Raw genomic sequence first — 20,851 nt, 5'->3', positions numbered from 1 at the left:
TTAGCAAGAATACAAGTATGCCTGTTAGTTTGAGGGATGCTTCCTTAGGTATCAAAATTTCTTATACAGGGACAGGAAATTTTTTCCCGTGTCGTCATGGGGGAGAAAACCGCACTTCGAGAAAGATTCCCCCAAATTTACCAACAATGCAGTAATCTATATTGGTTTAGAGAACTGAAATGGAAGGTTTGTTTAAAAAATTGTGCAAATGGTTATCTACTGTCTCACTTGATGAAAGTAATCTGGCATCAGTTAATTACCGAAGACTTTTCTGTATTAAGCTTGGAAAGGTGAGGTCTTTTCCGATAAATTTGCTAATACACCTCTCTGTTTGGGATGAATACTATGGAAGCTGAGAAGAGGACCTTCAGTTTAAACTAGGACCTCTCTCATTTCTCTCTCTAAAGTTTGTAAGAAAATTGAATGAGTGTATGTATACGTATATATACATCTACAGTATATACAGGGACCACACAGCTCTTCATTCTGCTGGCATCACTTTTGAAAGCACACGGAGTCTGGGACTGTTTCAGTGATGGGGGAATTCAGAGGAATTTTCCCCATGGGGCCCCAGAAGAACCTCACTGAGGGGTGCAGACGAACATGCAAATTTGAGTCACAGACTGTCTGGAATGTTTAACCCGTTTAGAAAGAAAACTCTTGGCACTTAGGCGCCTTAACATCTTTGGCAAAAAGGATTTTGGAAGCTTTCCCCTAATCCCTTCACCATCTTGTCTGTCCTCTTCCCCCAAAGGCTGCAGACTAGATCATTTAAATGAATTTTTAGCCAATTACCAGTTAGGTTGCTTTTGCCATTAGGCTATAAAAGCAAAATGTTTTGGCTGGCTCTGTAAAGCATACAGAGTTGAAAGCATTTACAGAATACATAGAGTGTATTCTGTGTTGTTTTAAAAAATAGATACGTGCTTTGCTGAAAGGTGAAAATGCTATCTGTTTGGGGAAATGAGTAAACGAGACAAAAGACTAGCAGAGTGGGCCGAAGGCCTCGCTGTCGGAGCGGCTAAGACGGGCTGTGTCTCAGCGGCCGCGACTCCCGTCTTTTGGTGCCAACATCACAAATCCTCTTTCCATTCGTTCAGTAGTAACAGATCTATCAGACATCTGAAAAGTAACAAAATAAGCAGGAAATCTCTGTACGAAAGATTCAGGCATATTTGAGATGAGCTCCTAAAAGGTAAGAAAGGAAAAGATTTTTATGAAAATGTTTAGAAATCCTCAAAACAAAGTCACTGAGGAAAATAGTAATTGTTTTCAATTGCTGGAAAAAAAACGTAACTTGGCAGTATAAGCAACGGGACATATGAGTATGAATTTTCATGCCATGCTTGTCCTCTGAAAAAGCTGTGCCTTTAGAGAACAATACAGCAATAACTGGATTACGTGAGACAACTCCCCTTGTGAGGGGTGGAGAGAGGCAACTTCCCAGGGTGAGAAGGCTCTTGACCATTGAACCTTGGGAAATCTAATTACCTCACTTTTAAATGCAAAAGGGCAAAAGAGGCAATTGTGCAGAATTCTGAATGCCACGAAGAATAAGAACAATGTCTTACTTCACTGTGGAAAAAAAACCGAAACCTCTTATACACAGCCTACGGTTCTTTGCCTCAATCCGCGAAACGAGAAGAGTTTAAACAGGTGGCTCAGCTTTGTCAAACAGAAACAGGCTCATTGAGAAAATTAAAACCAACATGGTTTCTAAACAGGCAGCGGCAATTTTTTACAACGACGTGATTAAGAATGACAGTCAAGGCAAAAACTGTTTACCAAAAACTAATCAACAGGAAGGAAAACCTGAAAATGTCGGGCACTATCTTGGGTATTGAGTCCTCCTGTGCTGTGACCCTTCCCTTGTTCTTTTCAGTTTCACAGCAGCACTACCTGTTCTCCTGGTGCACTGAGATGACGAACCCAATAAAAATTCAAGCACAGTCATTTCCATTCCAGATGAGGCCTGGGTAGTAATCTGCACTTCTTTTCTATTGACTGTAAACAGATTACGACAATGACAACAGGAACACGTACCCTTGAGGGCATGTATGCTTGGGAAGAAGGGCAGCTGCTCCAAGAAGGCCTAGGAGCTGCTCACTTCCAACAGGGATGCTGAAATTCTAACGCAACCACCACCACCACTAAGCTCCTAACTACCTCTCGGAGCTTATCTGTATCCTCCAAAAAGACGGAAGGGTAACAAACTTCTGAAGGTGGCTTAAACAACCAACTGAAGTTCTGTTTGGTTCCCATCACCCCATCCTGCAGGCACAGAGTGTACTCAGATCTGTGGAGAAAAAGAAGTCAGTGATTTTAAATGTGCCAGAAGAGGAGGCCTATTTATAGGGAGACCTCAGATGATAAAAAAGTGGCTCCGGAGAGCTGAGTTCAGTTACCTAGTTTAATCAGCACATGTCAGGGCTGCTTTTTAAATAGTTCATAGGAAAACTACAACTGCATCCTAAGGACAGTAATTTATGGGTACAAGGATACGGCCATGCATGAGTAGGTGAACTGCACAGTACAGAGCAGGCTACACGGGGAGATGGAGCTGGAGAAGAGAGGCGCCCCCAGGCCCTTTCTTGGGCAGCTACACGCTGGATCCACAGAGGCAGAGCTCCCCTCTCTCCGCCGCTCCTGATGTTTGGCGCGAAGAAAGCTCGCCTTCCAGTGAGGCCTAAATGTGCTTTTCAGCTTCTTTGTATTTCAAGTGTACTAAACAGCTTTAAAGAGTCCACCAAAAGAAATGCGCTGCAGTGCTTTGAAAAGTCTTAGGTATTTTCAAGAAAGTGGTTTTGTTAAAAGCATCTTCTGTCTGGAACACCTGTGCCCTGTTGCCGCTTAATTGGGCTGCAGCTGGCGCTGACTGCGGCGAGGGGCGGGGGACGTGGTGCGCGCTCAGCCCCCCGCCCCTCGCTTTCCTTTTCACTTTCACAGCCCCGCGACCTCCTTCCCCTACGTGTCTGAGGGATTAGGAACCCAGCAGAGAGTGGAGTCCTGCTGTTTGCGAATAGCCTGCACTGGAGGTGCTTCAAGGAGGAGGCTACCTGGGAGATTATGTGCTCACGCGGAGGCCGAGGACCCATTCTCCCCGGCCCCATTGAGACGCGGTGAAAGGTGGCTGAATGGCCGGGCCTGAGAGATGTGACGGAAGGGAGCGCAGCAGGCTCCTGGCCACAGAGCAGCCGATGGAGTCAGCCTGTCACAGGCACAAACACGGCCAGGGGTGCCCCGAACCGCCAAGAACGCAGATCAGAGCCTAGCGCGGCGCCAGCCGGGGAAGGGAACCGGAGGGAAGCAAGCGGCGCTTATTCAAAGTCCTTTAAAAAACACCACCTCAGCGAGCGTGGGAGGCTAGAAGTGAGAATTTTGGAGGGCAAGTTTCAGATTTAAGGAATCACCGAATTACTGCCCTTGGATTGCCTGCAAAATAAGCTTTATGATACGAATCCATCTGGGATTATGTTAAGATCATACAATCTAGAGTGCCATACAGAGTACAGAGTCAAAAGAAAAGAATTTCTAGAAGCCTAGTGATGGTAGAGAAGGGGGAAAAACCCCTGCGTTGCTTAATTATTATGAGGTCTCTAAAATATATAGCTGAAGTATATGTACATCCAGTCATTATTACTTGCATGGAGAAACCCGTAACAGTTTTTGTTTTTTAAAAATTTACAAATGAATTGATCATCCCACAGAGGGAAAGAGCTGGGGTTTTTATTCTTATTGTTTCTACGACCATCTGCAGCTGTGGGAACTTTAAAAGTTTCTAACATTAATTGAACCCATAACAAGATAAAAAGGAGTATTTTTAGTTTTGAAGAACACGCCAACTGGTATGGGTATAGAGAGAACAAGAACCTCGCGGTAGGGAAGGAGAGGGGTGAGAAAGGCAAACAGATGCTGGGAGGCCTCCGTTCATTCATTTACTCAACAAATCTTTACTGACCACCTACAAGGTTCCAGGCCCTGGGGAACAGAGCAGTGAAGAAAACAAAGTCCCACCTTCATGCGACAAGATTGTGCAAAGTACTAGTTTAACATACTCGCCCTTCAAGGTTCAGTGTGACTGTTTCCACTGAGAGGCGCCCCCAGCGGCAACTGCACTACCTCCCCACGCCTGGCTGCTTTAGGATCCCTTGCCTTATGGTCTGGTAGCAGCCTGTACTACTGTTCTGTCATATCGCAATTGTCAGGTAGAGAGTTATTAGTGGTAAATGTCTGCCTCCTCACTAGATTACAAGTTCCATGTAGGCTCGCCAGCCTTGGCCCTGCTGTACTCCCAAAACGTACCAAGCCCCTTGACCCTCGGGAGTCTACAAAAAGGTCTACTGCTGAGCTCATCTCTGAACAGAGATATAAAGTAGTTTTTACATTTTTTTTTGTTTTAAATACACACAAACACACATACACATGCAGCTCTTGCTGTGACAACTGCAGCCAAGATAACTACCTACTGTAGACTAAAAAAGCAATAATGTCTGGGGCACAGTGGGTCATCCTAGGTGTGTATTTGTGAGCCCTTGGGGGGCGTGCTGATGACCAAGTTACGCCCAGAAGGCTACTGAAGCCCTGCAAGAGGCACCAAACTTTGGGTAAAAAGGAATGGGAGAGCTAGGCCCCTGGCAAAGAGGACAGAAGAGCGCAACAGGGGGTGTTCTAGGGAGAGGAGACCAGGCGAAGTTCAGCTAGCTAACAGGGGGTGTTCTAGGGAGAGGAGACCAGGCGAAGTTCAGCTAGCTAACAGGGGGTGTTCTAGGGAGAGGAGACCAGGCGAAGTTCAGCTAGCTTGAGGACTCCTCTCCAAGTCTGGAGGGTTGGATCCTCCCTGCCAGTGCTGTGGGAGCTTGGGAAGCAGGGGCTGGGGGAGGGTGTAAGCAGGGGTGTTAAGCCAGTTTTAATATACCCCGTGTTTCATCATCTGTCAACCGTCTTCACTGCAACCGCCCACATCATGCCCCACCAACACACACAGAAAAATGCCTCCTCTGAAGCTTCGGGGATGCTCTGGGTAGCCTTCCCTGGATCTTGTCTAGCTTGGGATTCTGGACTCTGACCACAGAATGGAGTATTTGGGAGTGAGTACCTTTTACACCTTCTTTTTTTTTTGAGATATAATTGACATAGAACATTACATTAGTTTCCGGAGTGCAACATAGTGGTTCACTGTATGTATATGATGTGAAATGATCACCACAATCAGTTATTTCTTTTTCTTGTGATAAGAACTTTTAAGATCTACTCTCTCTGCAACTTTCAAATTCACAACACAGTGTTATTAACTATAGTTACTATGCTGTGCGCTACGCATCCCCAGGACTCCCTCATTTTAGAAGTGGAAGTTTTACTTTTTGATCGCCTTCACCCCCCACACCCACATAATATATATAATGAACTCGTTTCTCCTTTCCCATTCTCCGAGCAGCTGCGGGCTGGTCCTGTTCAATCAGCAGCCTTGCTTGGCATCCTTAAAGTCATCTTAAAGAGTATGGTACGGTGTTAATGGCTATCTGTGTTAAATAGAAAAAAATGACTTGACAATACTTAGCTAGCTAAGGGGCATCTGAAGACAGGTCCCAGTGAGCAAACGCTAAGTATACCATTAGCTCATGACAGGGAGTGAGAAGACAAAATGATTATTTATCTTACACTTATTTTACAGATGTCATTCTCATTGACAGTAGTATTGTCCCGAAAGAAAGGAAAGCTCTTCTTTCCCAATAGCATATAAATAAATAAAAGTAGATTTATATTAAGTGATATCACCATCAAATAAGATACTCTAAAACACCTAACAGTATATATGCACATATCTTCTCTGCTTTTACCTTTGTAAGGTGGCCTCTGTTTCCTCTGACAGATAACCCTTATGTTGCTTATTAGCCATTTGTTTAGAAGCTCACGTTATATTATTTTGTTTTAAACTCAAATAATAATAAAGCAATACTGTCTTATTTGTTACATGAACTGGATGCTATTTCAAGTATTACTTCACCAGTTTTGTGTGTTTATTGGCTATATAAGAAAGATTTTTAACCTAGGGTCCCTGGATAGCTAGATGGGTCTAAGAATATTCTGAAACCTATGAAAACTTTTATATGTAGAGAGACGGTTCAAAGCTTTCATCATATTCTAAGAAGGAACCATAACCCCAAAAGGGTTAAGAACTACTGCTCTATAGTAACTACACTTCAAATCCTCTTAAATCCTATGAATCCTTCATTGTAATATCTATCTTCCCCTTTCCAGGTGACTTAGGCCAGAATGCAACTGGGCTAGAACTACCACAGCTGGGGAGGACAGAAGTTACAAAGTAGAGTTGATCATAGTAAAGACAAGCAGTTTTTACTTTCTTAGACCTTCCTCTTGTACCCTAGAACAATTCAACAACTGCCTCTAGGTATAACTAAGTGCTTTTTTAGGTCTTTATTGACAATGAAGAGGAACTAAAGATCTATATCCTATTTCATTTACTGAAAAAAAAAAAGGTAGCATAATAAGACACTAAGACTGCAAATTTAAGCATATTCGTTAAGGAATACAAAACCCAAGTTCCCAAGTTAAGATTAGCATTTACAAGTGGCGCGTATTAACTATGTGTAATTTCAGATTACCCATTAAGTGAATTTTTAAATTTAAATATATGTAGGTTTTGATGTTTGGTAATAACATTACACACTGGGGTATTTAGAAACTGAGGAAGTTGTTTCCTTATTTGAAAAACTATCTGGCCTGTTGTCTTATAAGGAGTGAGATGCACTTTGAACTATTTCTTGAATGTCCATTAAAAAGGAAAAAAAAAATCTCTGATTTTACTGATTTAAAAGCCAGTAGTAAGATACAGTGCTTGCCTTTTAACAATTAAAAAATTATGTATGTAATATAACTTAAAAAGAAATTACAAATACTTGTAAAAGCCACATTGGCTAATCATTTTCATTACCGTTACTCTTAATCCAGATGCAGATGAAGAATAAAGATGATTCAGTTTATGAAGGCTTTAACCAAAACATTCATGTTTTTTTCCTTCTGATCATTAAGTCCATTACTGAATGGCCTATGAAACTTAAACATTCTTTCTTAACTGCTGTTATCTAAACTCCTTTACAAGAATCCTAATGAGAGAACAAGGTTTGTGACAAGTTCAGCAATGAAAAGAGCCAGAAAGTCTCCATTTGTAAAGAATAAACTAAAAACTGTGAGAAAGGCCATGAAAGCAATCCACAGATATGGAAAGGGTTGTGGAAAAAGGAGAACAGATGAAACTACTTGTTGATAATGAAGAAATCACATTCAACATTTTTTTAATGTAAAAGATGTATTAAACTGTCACTTGGTGGGATTGGTTTGTTATCAGAAATGCAACAGTTGGTATATTTAAGGAGATAATGCTGACTTTTTAAAGCATAGATTATTCATCTACAGTTTTTAAAATCTAAAGATGTAGAATTTAGTGAATTTGAGTACGTCTATTTAGTAAATCTCATGACTGTACCCATACATTTTACCTCATCATTTTAAACTAACCATCAAATTTCTAACCATCAAAAAATGTATCATTGGAAAGAGACCAGTAGGTATTTCTAACTGAACAGAATTTTTTTTCATGGAGGTGAGTCAACTGGACACAAGGGGATTACGATACAATGGAAACTATTTTGCAATCTTAGTCAATGTATTCTCTATTATGAATGATAAAATATACACATAAAAGCACCCTATAATGTTGTAAAGAGGAGCAAGTGCCAAGAATTTCCTCTTAAGGGCTGTACTTTTTCATTTGGAGATCTAATCACGAAACTTAAGATAGGCTACACCTTGGTAACAAGCACCTCCGTTTTATTGTGCTGGCATCTAACTGGAAATAAACCCGTACCATCTTTGATACAGTGTGTTCAAATATCTTCTGCTCATATTTTATAATTACACTGAAGAATGTGAGAGTCAGGAGAAATTCTGAGTTATTTTACAGGTCTGTCCTGCTCTCCCCCACCAACTCTGTTCTCTCTGAAATAGAATGTCTACATTCACACACCCACAACCCCCCTCATCTGCAGATGCAATATTAAGTTCACAAGATGTAGCATGAGTTTAAGCACTATATTAAAGTGTGAAGTATATTTTACTATCATTAGTTCGAAGCCCAGCATTTGTAAATCTTTTAAAATTAACTAGGCTGTTAAGATCCCATCACTCTGGCAGCAACCCAGCATAGCTGTGCCTTTAACGAAAGAATTCTGTAATAAAACGAGATTTTACATGCTGAAACAAAATATTTTAAACCATCTTTCTGCCAATTGCTCATTTTAGTAATATTTGTGGAATTTAAACCCCCCCCCCCCACATATACAAATGTTCCCAAGGAAGATTATGCTAAGTTTTGGGTTAACCTCAGAATTACTAACTTTTTATATCAATCTTTTAATGAACACTTCTATGTTCTTTAAGAAGAAACCCAAGTCTTGAAAAGACTTTAAGGCATGTATTCTTTCATTGCCGTAACAAACAGGACCAGGCTAACTTCAATCAACAGGGACCAATGAGTTGTTTTCACACTACATATGTGAACGCCTCTTAGCAAGGTGGATTAAATTCTGCCTCAGCTTCTCTTAATGTCTCCAAATATTTGCAATCATTTGTGACATCTGCTGTATATTAGTTCTTGACTGCTAGGGACAGAAACTCAATGTGAATCAAAAGGGGAAATTCATTATAAGGATATTATTGGATCTAACAGAACCTGAGGACAGCAGTGTGGCTGGGCCTCAACAGACCACCTGGACTGGTTCTCTGTCCACGATTTTGATCTATGCTTCTCTGTGTACTTCGCCTTTATTTCTCTCTCACTACAGAGTGGTTTTCTCCACGTGGTAGTAAACACGACAATGCAGCTTCTATGTTTTATATCTTACAGCTTTAGCCACCAGAGAGTCCTCATATTCTCATTTTAGTAACCAAAACTCCTGTGGCACGTCTCCGAGTGGCTTGGTCCAATCCCTGTGGCTGGGGAAAGGGCATTATGATAGAGCCAAATTCAGGTAGGTCATTTCCTCTGCACCATATCAACCGTGTGTGTGCTGTCACGTTGTGATGACAACTCTGTAGTTTTTTGGGGGGAGAAGGTGAAGATCCTTGGGACCCTGGAAGTATAGGCAACTGGAGCAGGCCTACGTCGGCTGGTTGAGGAATGAGAGAGAGAATGTTAAAAAGTGTCCTCTATTCTTCTCTATGTATATGTAACCTTGCGTTACTTATGCATTGCTTCGAATGCTGTCTTGGCAACACATTATCAAAACGTGCTGCTGAAAAGGTGCCAGATGGACCTCGTGCCCAGCAGTGCAACCGCCTCCCTGCCAACCATACTTCCAAAACAACAGCGCTCAGCATTCCTCAGTGGGGCCGGTTGCTTCTAGCTGCCGTTTTCTTAGGTCATGCTGCTCGTCAGGGGGTCCAGATAACGCTCTGGGCTGTACAACTGATTTTCGGATCACAGGTTATCATCCAAAATATGATAAAGATGGAGCTCCAGAGGCACCATCGGTTAGCACGCGGTACTTATACAAAATATGATAAAGTTGAAAAACCACAAGGTCCAACTTCTTTGGCAATGATTATGGAATCTACAGGAAAACTTAAAGCTAGTTTTTTTGAATGATGATTCTAACACGGGTCACGGTCAAAGACAGATGTTATCTTTGTGTTAAATCCATTCTCTTTCTTAGCGACTAGAGAAGTCTCAATGAAAATCAGAGAAGAAAGCAAACAAAAACTCAACTTCCCTTGTGTGGGGGAGGGGTGATATAGCTCATAGATTACAAAGCTCGAGTCTGGAGCTGTTCAGTTTGGAAGTTAATAGAAATTTTATTTGGAGACTAGTCCCTAAATTCGATTAAAATTGTGCATGTAACTAGAAACGCGTGTTGATGAGATTTAAGGAGGGGAAGAATGAAATGGACAGTATTCCAAGTTTGGAAAACTTTGCCTTAATTCTTCCATTCTACGTGTCTGAAAAATGATTTTAAGTGTCTTTCATACCAGCTCCACCCCACTTTGTAAACTTGACCAACTCTTTCTCTTGAGAATAGAGGTGAAAGGGGAGATAGATGAGATTGAGTCCTTAGTGAACATTTAAGGAGAGAATAATATATTTTTTTCCCCTCTCACTTAAACTTTTTTTTTAACTAGGAAAAACTCAAACATATACAATAGTAGAGAGAATAATGTACAGTGAACTCTCATTCGCCTGTCACCTGGATTGCTCTGTCAAGATCATAATCCAATGGTAAATCCTCGGTTCTCAATTTACTTGATCTATCATTTGATATCAATCACCCCCTCCCACTTTCTTCAACTGGACACTGGAACACCTCACTCTCTTCACTCCAGCTACACTGGTTTCCTGACTATTCTTAAACATGGAAAAAGCTCAGTCTTGCTCAGTTCACTTGCTCTTGTTGTTCCCCTTCTGGAATGCTCTTCTCTTGGATAACTAACTGCACAATTCACTTACCTCAGGTCTTTACTCAGTTGTCACCTTTTTTAGTGAGATTATCCCTGGCCACCTTCATTTAAACCTGTGGCCTCCTCCCTATAATCCTTTTCTCCTTCCCTGCTTTATTTTGCTCCTCCTCTGTTACTGTCATCTATTTTTTTGTTTGTTTGTTTGCAGTACGCGGGCCTCTCACTGTTGTGGCCTCTCCCGTCGCGGAGCACAGGATCCGGACGCGCAGGCTCAGCGGCCATGGCTCACGGGCCCAGCCGCTCCGCGGCACGTGGGATCTTCCCGGACCGGGGCACGAACCCACGTCCCCTGCATCGGCAGGCGGACTCTCAACCATTGCGCCACCAGGGAAGCCTTATTGTCATCTAATATGTTACATTTTAACTTATTTTGTTGATGTCTTCTTTCTCCTCACAAAAATGAAGACCACAAATAGTACAGACTTTTGTTTATTTTGTTTGTGCCTGGAAACTTACTTGGCAAATAGTAGTTGCTCAGTAAATATATGTTGAATGAATGAATGAGGACAAGTCTGATATTTGACTTAATGTTAACTAAAGTTAGGACTTTAGTCCTAACAGTTTGGTTTTTTTACCAAATGTGGAATTTATGCCTTAGATCAGGTGCTGTATTTATCACTTTACATTGTTTATACTGCTTAGGCAGATTGTTAAGACTTAAAAAAAATATACAAAACAACTATCCCACAAACTTCAGAACCAGTGAACCTTTATGCTCATGTTCTAATCTAGATTCAGTAGAGCTAGCTTTGACTACTATTGATTTCAAGTGTGCTTTTGGCCAGCCTTCCACAAAATGGGGCTGCACTAAATACCTAGTAACCAAATAAAAACAGTAGAGATGAAGTAGAGATTAGAGCTAAATGGAATGTGAAATAAAGCTCTCAGCTGTGATACTATTTTATATTCCCGAGTGGTTGCAAATAATTCCTGAAAGTATTCGAAGTGTAAATTCAGTCTGTCCATTGGCCACCCCCTCCCTTCCCTGACCCCATCACTACCCTAACCCAGGGTTTGCCGGAGAGGTAGCCTTAACTTAGGTGAAGCACACCTGGTTCAAAGCTCTGAGAACACCACCCAATACAGAGCTCTGCAAAACTGCAGCTCCAAAAAGGCTTTCTGACTGATGAATTCCTGATCAGGGGAGATCCCTCCCTTCCCTGACCCCATCACTACCCTAACCCAGGGTTTGCCGGAGAGGTAGCCTTAACTTAGGTGAAGCACACCTGGTTCAAAGCTCTGAGAACACCACCCAATACAGAGCTCTGCAAAAACTGCAGCTCCAAAAAGGCTTTCTGACTGATGAATTCCTGATCAGGCGAGATCTTAGTGACTTTCGGTTGCTGGTACTTTTAAAAAGTACTCCACGTAAATTTTTGCTGTTTTCCCAAGGCCTCAATGCCTGCCTGGTGGGTCAGTCAAATCCACCAGCTTCAGACTCCCCTGTTACAGGAGTTCAGATCAGCCACAGTACAGTAACTCTTCTACTTTCTCCTTCAAAAATCATCAGCAGAACCTGTTCTACATTCCTGGTCCTCTGAGCAACAAAGCAGTTAGAGGTTATTGTAACCAGGATAATGTGTGATCTGTGAAGAAGTGACGCTTCTAAGAAGCAGGAAATCTGCTTTCCGGAAATATGTTTAGAGACAGAAAGTAAGGGTTTTGTAAGGAAAACCATAACGTAAAAAGAAAAACTGCTAGTTATATAAGCCAAAAAAACCTGCAGTTGGCTTTGATTTTATCAGTCAGAAAGTATAAAATCAGAAGATTTACCTTATTTTAAATATTTTACTACTGATAGCATTTATGTATCAAATACAAAGTAGTTTAGTAGTTTTTTTTCAAAAATAAGAATTATTTCAGACTAGCTCTAAATATATAGGTCCTTAAGTCTCTGAGAAATTAAAATGCAATAATTTTAGAGGCTAGTTTCAAGATTCAGTGTGACAAAATATAACGACAGGCAGAGACTTTTCACTATGCTAATATTTGACTGAAATATGAAGATATAGCTACAAACATACCCAGCTCTGAATCCCAAGAACACTGTGAAGCCAGTATTTCTTTAGGGGAGGAGAAGGGCTATTCTATTCAACCCAATTCATTTAGGAACACCTATGCACAAGTCATTGTTCAACGCTCTTGGGGAGGGAATATAAAGACAACCTGTAGGAGCCTAGAATTCAGAAGGGGAAATAAGACAATTGTGTAAATGCGCTTCAGAAAGTGAAGTAACTGACATATGAGAAACATAAAATGCTGGCGTGGGAGAATAATACTGATGATGATGATAACAGTTACCACTACTCCCATCAGCACCACTACCAGTGCCACTACTGATTGACTCCCAAATGTTCTAGATCTTCACATGTCTAATCCATCCAACAGTCCAGTGAGGTAGGCAGCATTCCCTCTCACCACAATTTATAAATGCAGAAACTGACATTTAAAGCATTTAGGTAAATTTGTCCAATATCACACAATCAGGTAAGTGGTGACCCCAGTACCTCTGCTCTAAGTATATCAGGCTGTCCCCCACCGTAGCTCGGACGAGGAAGAGAAAATATCTACCAGGAGCTCACTAACATCAAAGAGGAGATCCCTTAGGGATGAGCTTTAAAGGAATGTGAGAACGTGAAAATGCTGGTGTTGGCAGCGAGGCACTCCACGTGAAGGAACACTCCTGAGCGAGGCACATAGGTGGCACAGGGTGGGCTGTATTCAGAGACTCAAAAGTAGTTTCACAGGACTGCGGTGGTTTTCCAGGTGTGCTCCTTGCAGCCGCCAGGTTCTCCTCAAATGTCTGAGGTACTGAGGAAGGATGAGAAGGAAAAGGCTAAGAGCGTAGGGGAAGAAGTGATCCACGGAACAGAACCTGGGGAACACTTCAGCTTAGTGTGATACAAGGAGAGAGTCTGTAAAGGACAGGAAGAACTAGAGGAATCTAAGAGAGTTCACATGGAAACCGGAAGAGCGTTTCAGGGGCGGGTTGTGAATCCTGGTAGATGGAGCAGAAAGGCCAGGCAAGCCTAGGACTCGGGACTTTGAGCCGGTTCTGGGTTGGAAACGAGGAAACGGTGCGTGAGATCAGCTCAGCGGTGTGGAGGGAGGGAGGGGCCGGGCTGCCAGGGTTTGAAGAGTGAGTTAGGAGTGAGGAAGTGGAGGGAGTAGGTGTGCCAGACTTTTAAGGACTTTGGTGCAAAAAGGAGACAGGCTGTAACCTAAGAGTAACGACGATCTAAGGAAGGTTTAAAAAGGAATACACTCTCCAAAAGTGGATGTAAAACAAGAAATGGTATTTCCAGAGTTAATTTTTAATTTCCTGAGTCCACTGCTGTAAGAATTTCAAACCATTTTGGCATTCATATCCTGGCATGCGTATGAACTTAATTGTGGAGATAAACGCAGTAGCAGCTCAGACAGAAACCAAAAATCCTCTGTAAAATTACTCGAATGGTTACATTAACTTCTCCTCAAACTTCTAATCCCCCGATCTCAACTATAACATAATGGTTAGAGGTCTTTCCACCAGTGGGTAAAGACAGGTGCCCCAAAATGTAGCACAGAAAAGTTTGCTAAATGAACACTAGCACACAAAAAACCTACTAACACATACAATGTGGTTATTCAAACACTTCAGATCTTTTCCACTGTCAATTTTCCTCTGTGTTCATGTTTTATTTGCTTTACCTTAAGTCACCCCCTAATCACGCTGACATCTACTACTGATGATTATATTAGACCTAAAAGTGTTCTTAAACAAATGAAAAATACTGACTTCCATTCCTGAAAGTCCTGCTTCCAATTTTCAGGAGGAAATTAAATAACGTATAAATCAAATACTGGGCCTAAGCCCAGACAGCTGAACATCGTTTTGTCCTTTCAAGGCAAAGAGGAAGTGTCTGCTATGGCAGGGACATGCCAAGAGAAATAAAGCTTAACCTCAGCCCCATGTGAAAGTGATTTTAGATAATCGGGGGTGTCTACAAATAGGTTAAAAATGGGACCACATACTAACAGGGAACTTTCCATGGAAGTTAACAAATGTATCAAGCTCCAACCCCCACCTTAAAAACAAACTATGTTTGGGAAATGGCATGGCCTTAGAAATTCTATATAAAGGCAGTAGAGGAAAGGGAAAGTACACAGGGAGGAGAGAGTTGACAAGTCAAGGGAAATTAAAACTTGTTTCCGCTTAGCATTTACTGTAGGCTCACAATTTGATTTCTTTGTAACTGCAACTGCCAGATTCAAAATGATATATGCATGTGAAGAGGAAGGAAAAGAGGGGGAGGAAGGGAGGAAAGGAGGGAGGGAGAGAGGGAGGAGTGACTGTGAGTATGAGTGTGTGGGTAGAGTGGCAGATGGTGAAAAATTCTTTAGATCAGGGACCGCCACATTTATTCTGCAAAGGGCCAGAGGGCACATATTTTAGGCGTTGTGGAGAACACGGGCCCTCCTGTAACTACTCAAATCGCTCTTGTCGTGTGCGAGCAACCATAGGCAGTATGAAAATGACCGAGCTGTGGCCATGTGCCAATACAGCTTTATGGACATTGAAATTAGAACTTCATGTTTTTTCCTCTGCTTTTGATTTTTCTTCAATCACTTAAAAACGTAAAACTATTCTGAGCTTATGGGCCTTACAAAAACAGATTGTGGGACATATCTGACCTGCAGACTGTAGTTTGCTGACCCCCCTGATTTAGATAGAACATTCCTATGAAACTAGGCTTGACTCAAATTTGGGATTCTGGGTAATAAAAACTGCTGTTTTTTTTTTTTTTTTTTGTCAGTAGCTGAACAAAAAAATGCTAGTAATGGTCAAAAGCGTTTATTTGGAAGATAAAGCAGACTCTCTCTAATCCTGTGAAAAAGACAAGCATCTCTATTTGTTTCTAGCAGGATACTTATACAAGTATGAAATCAAAGTTTATGCAGTATGAAATTTTGAAGCCAAATGCTATATAACCATTAATATGCAACATTATTCGCAGATCAAGAATGTTTTAAAATATTATCCCCTTTATCAGAAGTTAATATTTTATAAACGTCCTTTGCAGCATAAGGCTAGTCTGGAATTACACATAAATTTCCATCATCACCTCTATGGAAACCAGAGAGCTGGTGACTAGAAGCGTTTTCTGGTGGAACATATGCTTTACAGATCACATGGTGATAAAAACTTTATGGAGCATCTGACCTAGACTTCCAGAAACAAAGGAAATATAAAAGTGCAAGGCATCTACATTCATAGTTTTTGTGAAGCAAAATAATTTTTATACATTAAATAGTCTGTTATAGAACAAACACTGACTTTCTCTTTCTGCATTAAAAGGGAAAATCTTATAAAACATCGTGGTAGGTGTCTCACTACCTTGATATAGAAAACAGCATTTTTCCTCCTCTCCTTCCTCCTTTGTGCGCGCGCGCGCGTGTGTGTGCGTGCGTGCGTGCGTGCGTGTGTGTGTGTGTGTATGCGTGTGTGTGCGTATTTCCGGTACTTCTCCTTAGTAATGGGAACAAATGAGGAGTTCTTTTTTAGGGAGCTGCTCCTCAGCCACGCCAACCCTTTATAAGCTGGTCACAGTGCCCTGTACCTCAGGCCACAGGGGTAGCTGCATGACCCAGCTGGTTGAGACAGGTTGTATCCTAAGGGTAACGATGATCCAAGGAAGGTTTAAAAGGAATATACTACCCCAAAATGGTTGTAAAACATGATTATTTCCAGAGTTGTATTTTTATCAACCAATCATTCATGGGACACAGGATCCCGATCGATGTGTAGTGTATACTCACGCTCGTTTTAGAGAATTTGGAACATACTTTTTTATTTGATGGCAGGTTCTGCGTAGGATAGCAATCCTCTATTATATCATTGTTTGTATAAGGAAATATAATTCTTCCAACAACGATCTGTTTTGCGGTGGTCTGCTTTATGGCACTGCTTCTAGGAATTCATTGTGGGGAAGCATGCTGCCTCAACCATCCACATGGAAACGACTGAGGTGGGAGGAGAGGGAGAGCCGCAGAGAGTGGAAAGGCCTAGTGTGTAAAACAGGCAGTGGTGCTGAGGGCAGGCTCAGTGAGTAGCCCTTTTATTTCTTCTCTCCTTCATTTCCTCCCACCTGCACTGTTATTGTTATTTTTAGTACGCTTCGCTTCATTATTTAGAGCAGTTTTAGGTTCACTGTAAAACTGAGTGGGAAATACAGACACCCCCGCCCCTGCATACACACAGCCTCCCCACCATCGACGACATCCCCCAGCAAGTGGTATAGTTGTTACAGCTGATGAACCTGCAGCAACACATCGTTATCACCCAAAGCCCAGAGTTTACATTAGGGTGCACTCTTGGCACTGTATATTCCATGGGTTTGGACAAATGTATAATGACATGTATCTACCATTACAGTATCATACAGAGTAGTTTCACTGCCCTAAAAATCCTCTGTGCTCTGTCTCTTCATCCCTCCTTCCCTCCTGACCCTTGGCAACCACTGATCTTTTTACTGTCTCCATAGTTTTGCCTTTTCCAGAATGTCATACAGTTGGAATTATGTAGTATAGAGCCTTTTCAGATTGGCTTCTTAGTGATATGCATTTAAGGTTCCTCCATGTTTTTCTATGGCTTGATAGTTCATTTTTTTTTTACTGGGGTATAGTTACTTTACAATGTTGTGTTAGTTTCTGCTGTGCAATGGAGTGAATCAGCTATATGGATACATAGATCCCCTCCCTCCTGGACCTCCCTCCACCCTCCCCATCCTGCCTATCTAGGTCATCACAGAGCACCAAGCTGAGCTCCCAGTGCTATACCACAGGTTCCCACTGGCTATCTGTTTTACACATGGTAGTGTATTTATGTCAAACCTAATCTCCCAATTCATCCCACCCTCCCCTTCCCCTCCTGGCTTGATAGTTTATTTCTTTTTAGTGCTGAATAATATTTCATTGTCTGGATGTACCAGTTTATTTATCCACTCGCTTACTGCAGGACATCCTGGTTGCTTCCACGATTTTTGTAGTGATTCTTCTTATATTTTAATTTCTTTCTTCCGCTTTAAAGTCAAAATATGTCAAAAACAGACAGGGTCTTAAATAGCAACCCATACACTCCTCAAGACAGCTATGAAAAAACAGAGGCCCAGAGGTTAAGTGAAGGCCCACAACATTGTTCACTTCCTTGTGCATTTGTCTGAACCCAGCATCCAACATCTACCACCTAAAGGTACTGCTCTCCTCACTGGCAGCCTGCACGTCTGAAGATCTGTTAATGTTTGGATTCGAATGGTTAATCCAGGTTTAACACCCCGAAAGTCACATGTGTTTGTTTGTTTCTTTGTTTTTTGGTGCATACAGTATTATAAAAAAATATGACTCATATATCTTTTAAAAATTTTGCCAGCTATTTGCTTGCTAATTTTAGAGACAAAATATTCAGATAATAATTTAATCTTCACAGTGACTCTAGGAAGTAACTACTATTACTACAACTACTACACATACGAGAAAACTACCCAGGGTCACCGAGCTAGTAAATAGCAGAGATGGGATTCAAATCCAGGACTGCCTAATTTCAGACACTGAGTTCTTCATCTCTCTGCTATACTTCCAATTGTATATATTTTTATATACATTTCTTCTAGTTGAAGCTTAAAAAAAACTGTCTTTTTAACCAGAGATAACTAAACTCACAGTAAGGGAAAAATTAGTAATTTCAGGTTTCTTTACCATGGTCCTAAACCCTGGGGTTTATTTCAATGTCCACAAAATGCAAGGTGCCATTTATATAAGAAACACATAGATTAAGACATAAAACTTCCCCTTAAAACTTTAGCATACAACTCACCCTAATGTGGAAACATAACTAATTTATGGAAGGTACATAATCAAGGAAAAGCATCAGTACTGTAACTATGCATTTATCACCTGCTTTATGTTTTTATAGTTTCATAAACAAAATTTAAATAAGCCAATTAAATCAGTTAGCTAAGCATATAAGCCGGACTGCCACAGTACTTTCCTATCCCTCCAAGTCATTTTCCTGGCCCTAAAGAGACTAAAATAATGAAAAAACAAAACAAAACAAAAGCACAGCAGTAGGTAAGGGAGTTTAAAAGATCAAACCAAACAAGGACAGAAGAGGCTACCAGAACTTTATGCAAACACTGCTTGCAAACACATCTGCACTACCTCCGGTTTCATCACTTGGTTTCTGCAGGACCCCAAAGTCATTTAAGAGAAAAGTGAATGCATAGACTCAAGGGTAGAAATGGGATATTTTACAGAGTGTGGCTGTTTACATTTAACTGGAACACACATGAGGTGAGATGGTGGAAACTGAAGGGGGTATAAAAAAAAAAAAAGACAACCATCTGAGGGTCTGTCTGAGGAAAAAGGACTGCAGAGAAAATTAAGATAAACGTAATTCAATTAAATACAAAATACAAAGTGCTTCCAGCACTTTGGATATGAAAGCAAATACATCTGCACAACTCAAGAAATACAAGCAAATGTGTTCAATCATGAAACCTAGGAGTTGTGTTTTTACTCTGACCCAACCAGCAAATTACTCTGGGATTCTTCTTCTTACTGAAAATTATGACCCTCAGTAAACTTGACTTTGACCAAAATGTTTCAGATCACAGTGCTGTTTCAGATCACAGTACTATGGTGAGATCAACTAGACTTCTTCATCCTAGATTCTTGCCTCAAGTTCTTCCATATAAGAATGACATCCTCTCATTACCAGATAGCCTCTCAAAACACATGGCCTATTCTAGTGGATAGTCCAATTATCATTTCCAGATTAAATCAGTGCCTAAAGCACTTGAACTAGAGAATTGGGTAACAGGAAATGATAGGGTTTAAAAAATTATGTACTCTTTTATATAATTAATCTGAACCTTGCCCAACCCAGCACTGATCCCAACCTGTTATCAGGAACTATCAAAACTCATACCCAAGGGAAAAGGAAGTAAGTGAAGTCTCTTTATCTCCCGTGACTGCCTTGGTGAATGCCTGGGACTCACAAAAATGACTGTTACTATAGTTAAGATAAAACAGTTTCAGATATTTCAAAAAGAACATATACTACTTCTTTCCAGAGAAGATGGGAGAGTGTTCAGTGAGGTAAAATTTCACAAAAATAACACTGCATGCATTCAATCTCTCACTCATCAAACATTGATTAAGTATTAATACAAACTGTGGCCCAGGCACTCATAGTCTTCTTCAATCAATCAATTCATTCTAAGATTCTGAAGCTTTAACACTGTGTTACAAAAGGCATTATTTCTGGACAATGTAAATGGTTTTCAGATCACTGCAGAAGGGCAAGTATTAAAATAACACAGAAAACCCTTTAAGGCGACACTGAGTTACAACTAACATACTACATAGATTAATTCTTTGTGATACTGAATATGAGACTAGATTATCAAGCAGGTCAGAAAAAAAAGCTAGAGTAGAAGCTTAACAAACAAAAATGTTACATAGATAAAAGGTCCTAACCTAAAGAGTAATTACGTAAAGCCAGGAGACTAAGGAATTACTTGTCACTTCAGTATATTCAATCGTACTTTCTGATCAGAAAGCAATATTAATTTACAGTAAAAAAACTTCCATAAGTACATGACCATCCATGCATACAGAGCTTCTCCTTTTTATGCAATAGATCCATATTAATTAGAACTTTACACAATGGATCACGTTTTCAATGGAATGGGGAGAAATTCAAACAAAATGAAAACTAGTCTGGATATCTAAAATCAAAATCTAAAATCAAAGATGACATAAACAGATGGAGAAATATACCATGTTCTTGGACTGGAAGAATCAATATTGTGAAAATGACTATACTACCTAAACCAATCTACAGATTCAATGCAATCCCTATCAAACTACCAATGGAATTCTTTGCAGAATTAGAACAAATAATTTTACAATTCGTATGGAAACACAAAAAGACCCCGAATAGCCAAAGCAATCTTGAGAAAGAAAAACGGACCTGGAGGAATCAGGCTCCCTGACTTCAAACTATACTACAAAGCTACAGTAATCAAGATAGTACGGTACTGGCACAAAAACAGAAATACAGATCAATGGTGCAGGATAGAAAGCCTAGAGATAAACCCACACATATATATCACCTAATTTACAACAAAGGAGGCAAGAACATATAATGGAGAAAAGACAGCCTCTTCAATAAGTGGTGCTGGGAAAACTGGACAGCTACATGTAAAAGAATGAAATTAGAACACTACCTAACACCATACACAAAAATAAACTCCAAATGGATTAAAGACCTAAATGTAAG

At 40.7% G+C, this 20,851-nt stretch overlaps 1 protein-coding gene across 4 annotated transcripts in view; it reads right to left on the bottom strand.

Moving 5' to 3' along the window:
- The window catches only part of AFG2A (AFG2 AAA ATPase homolog A), a 337,003-nt gene that overhangs the window by 5,310 nt on the left and 310,842 nt on the right, over positions 1-20,851 (bottom strand). The window contains exon 16 of one of the 4 annotated variants that reach the window (XM_028492257.2): positions 13,198-13,341. The exons of the other annotated variants lie outside the window; for them this stretch is intronic. Coding sequence (XP_028348058.1) covers positions 13,252-13,341 — 90 coding nt within the window. The 3' untranslated portion in view covers positions 13,198-13,251. Of the gene's footprint in view, positions 1-13,197; positions 13,342-20,851 lie in introns of those variants that run through there. 4 annotated transcript variants of the gene reach the window in all.

The sequence above is a fragment of the Physeter macrocephalus genome, chromosome 7, assembly GCF_002837175.3.
Source record: "Physeter macrocephalus isolate SW-GA chromosome 7, ASM283717v5, whole genome shotgun sequence".
NCBI classification, from domain to species: domain Eukaryota; kingdom Metazoa; phylum Chordata; class Mammalia; order Artiodactyla; family Physeteridae; genus Physeter; species Physeter macrocephalus.
This window is presented reverse-complemented; position numbering and strand designations above follow the sequence as displayed.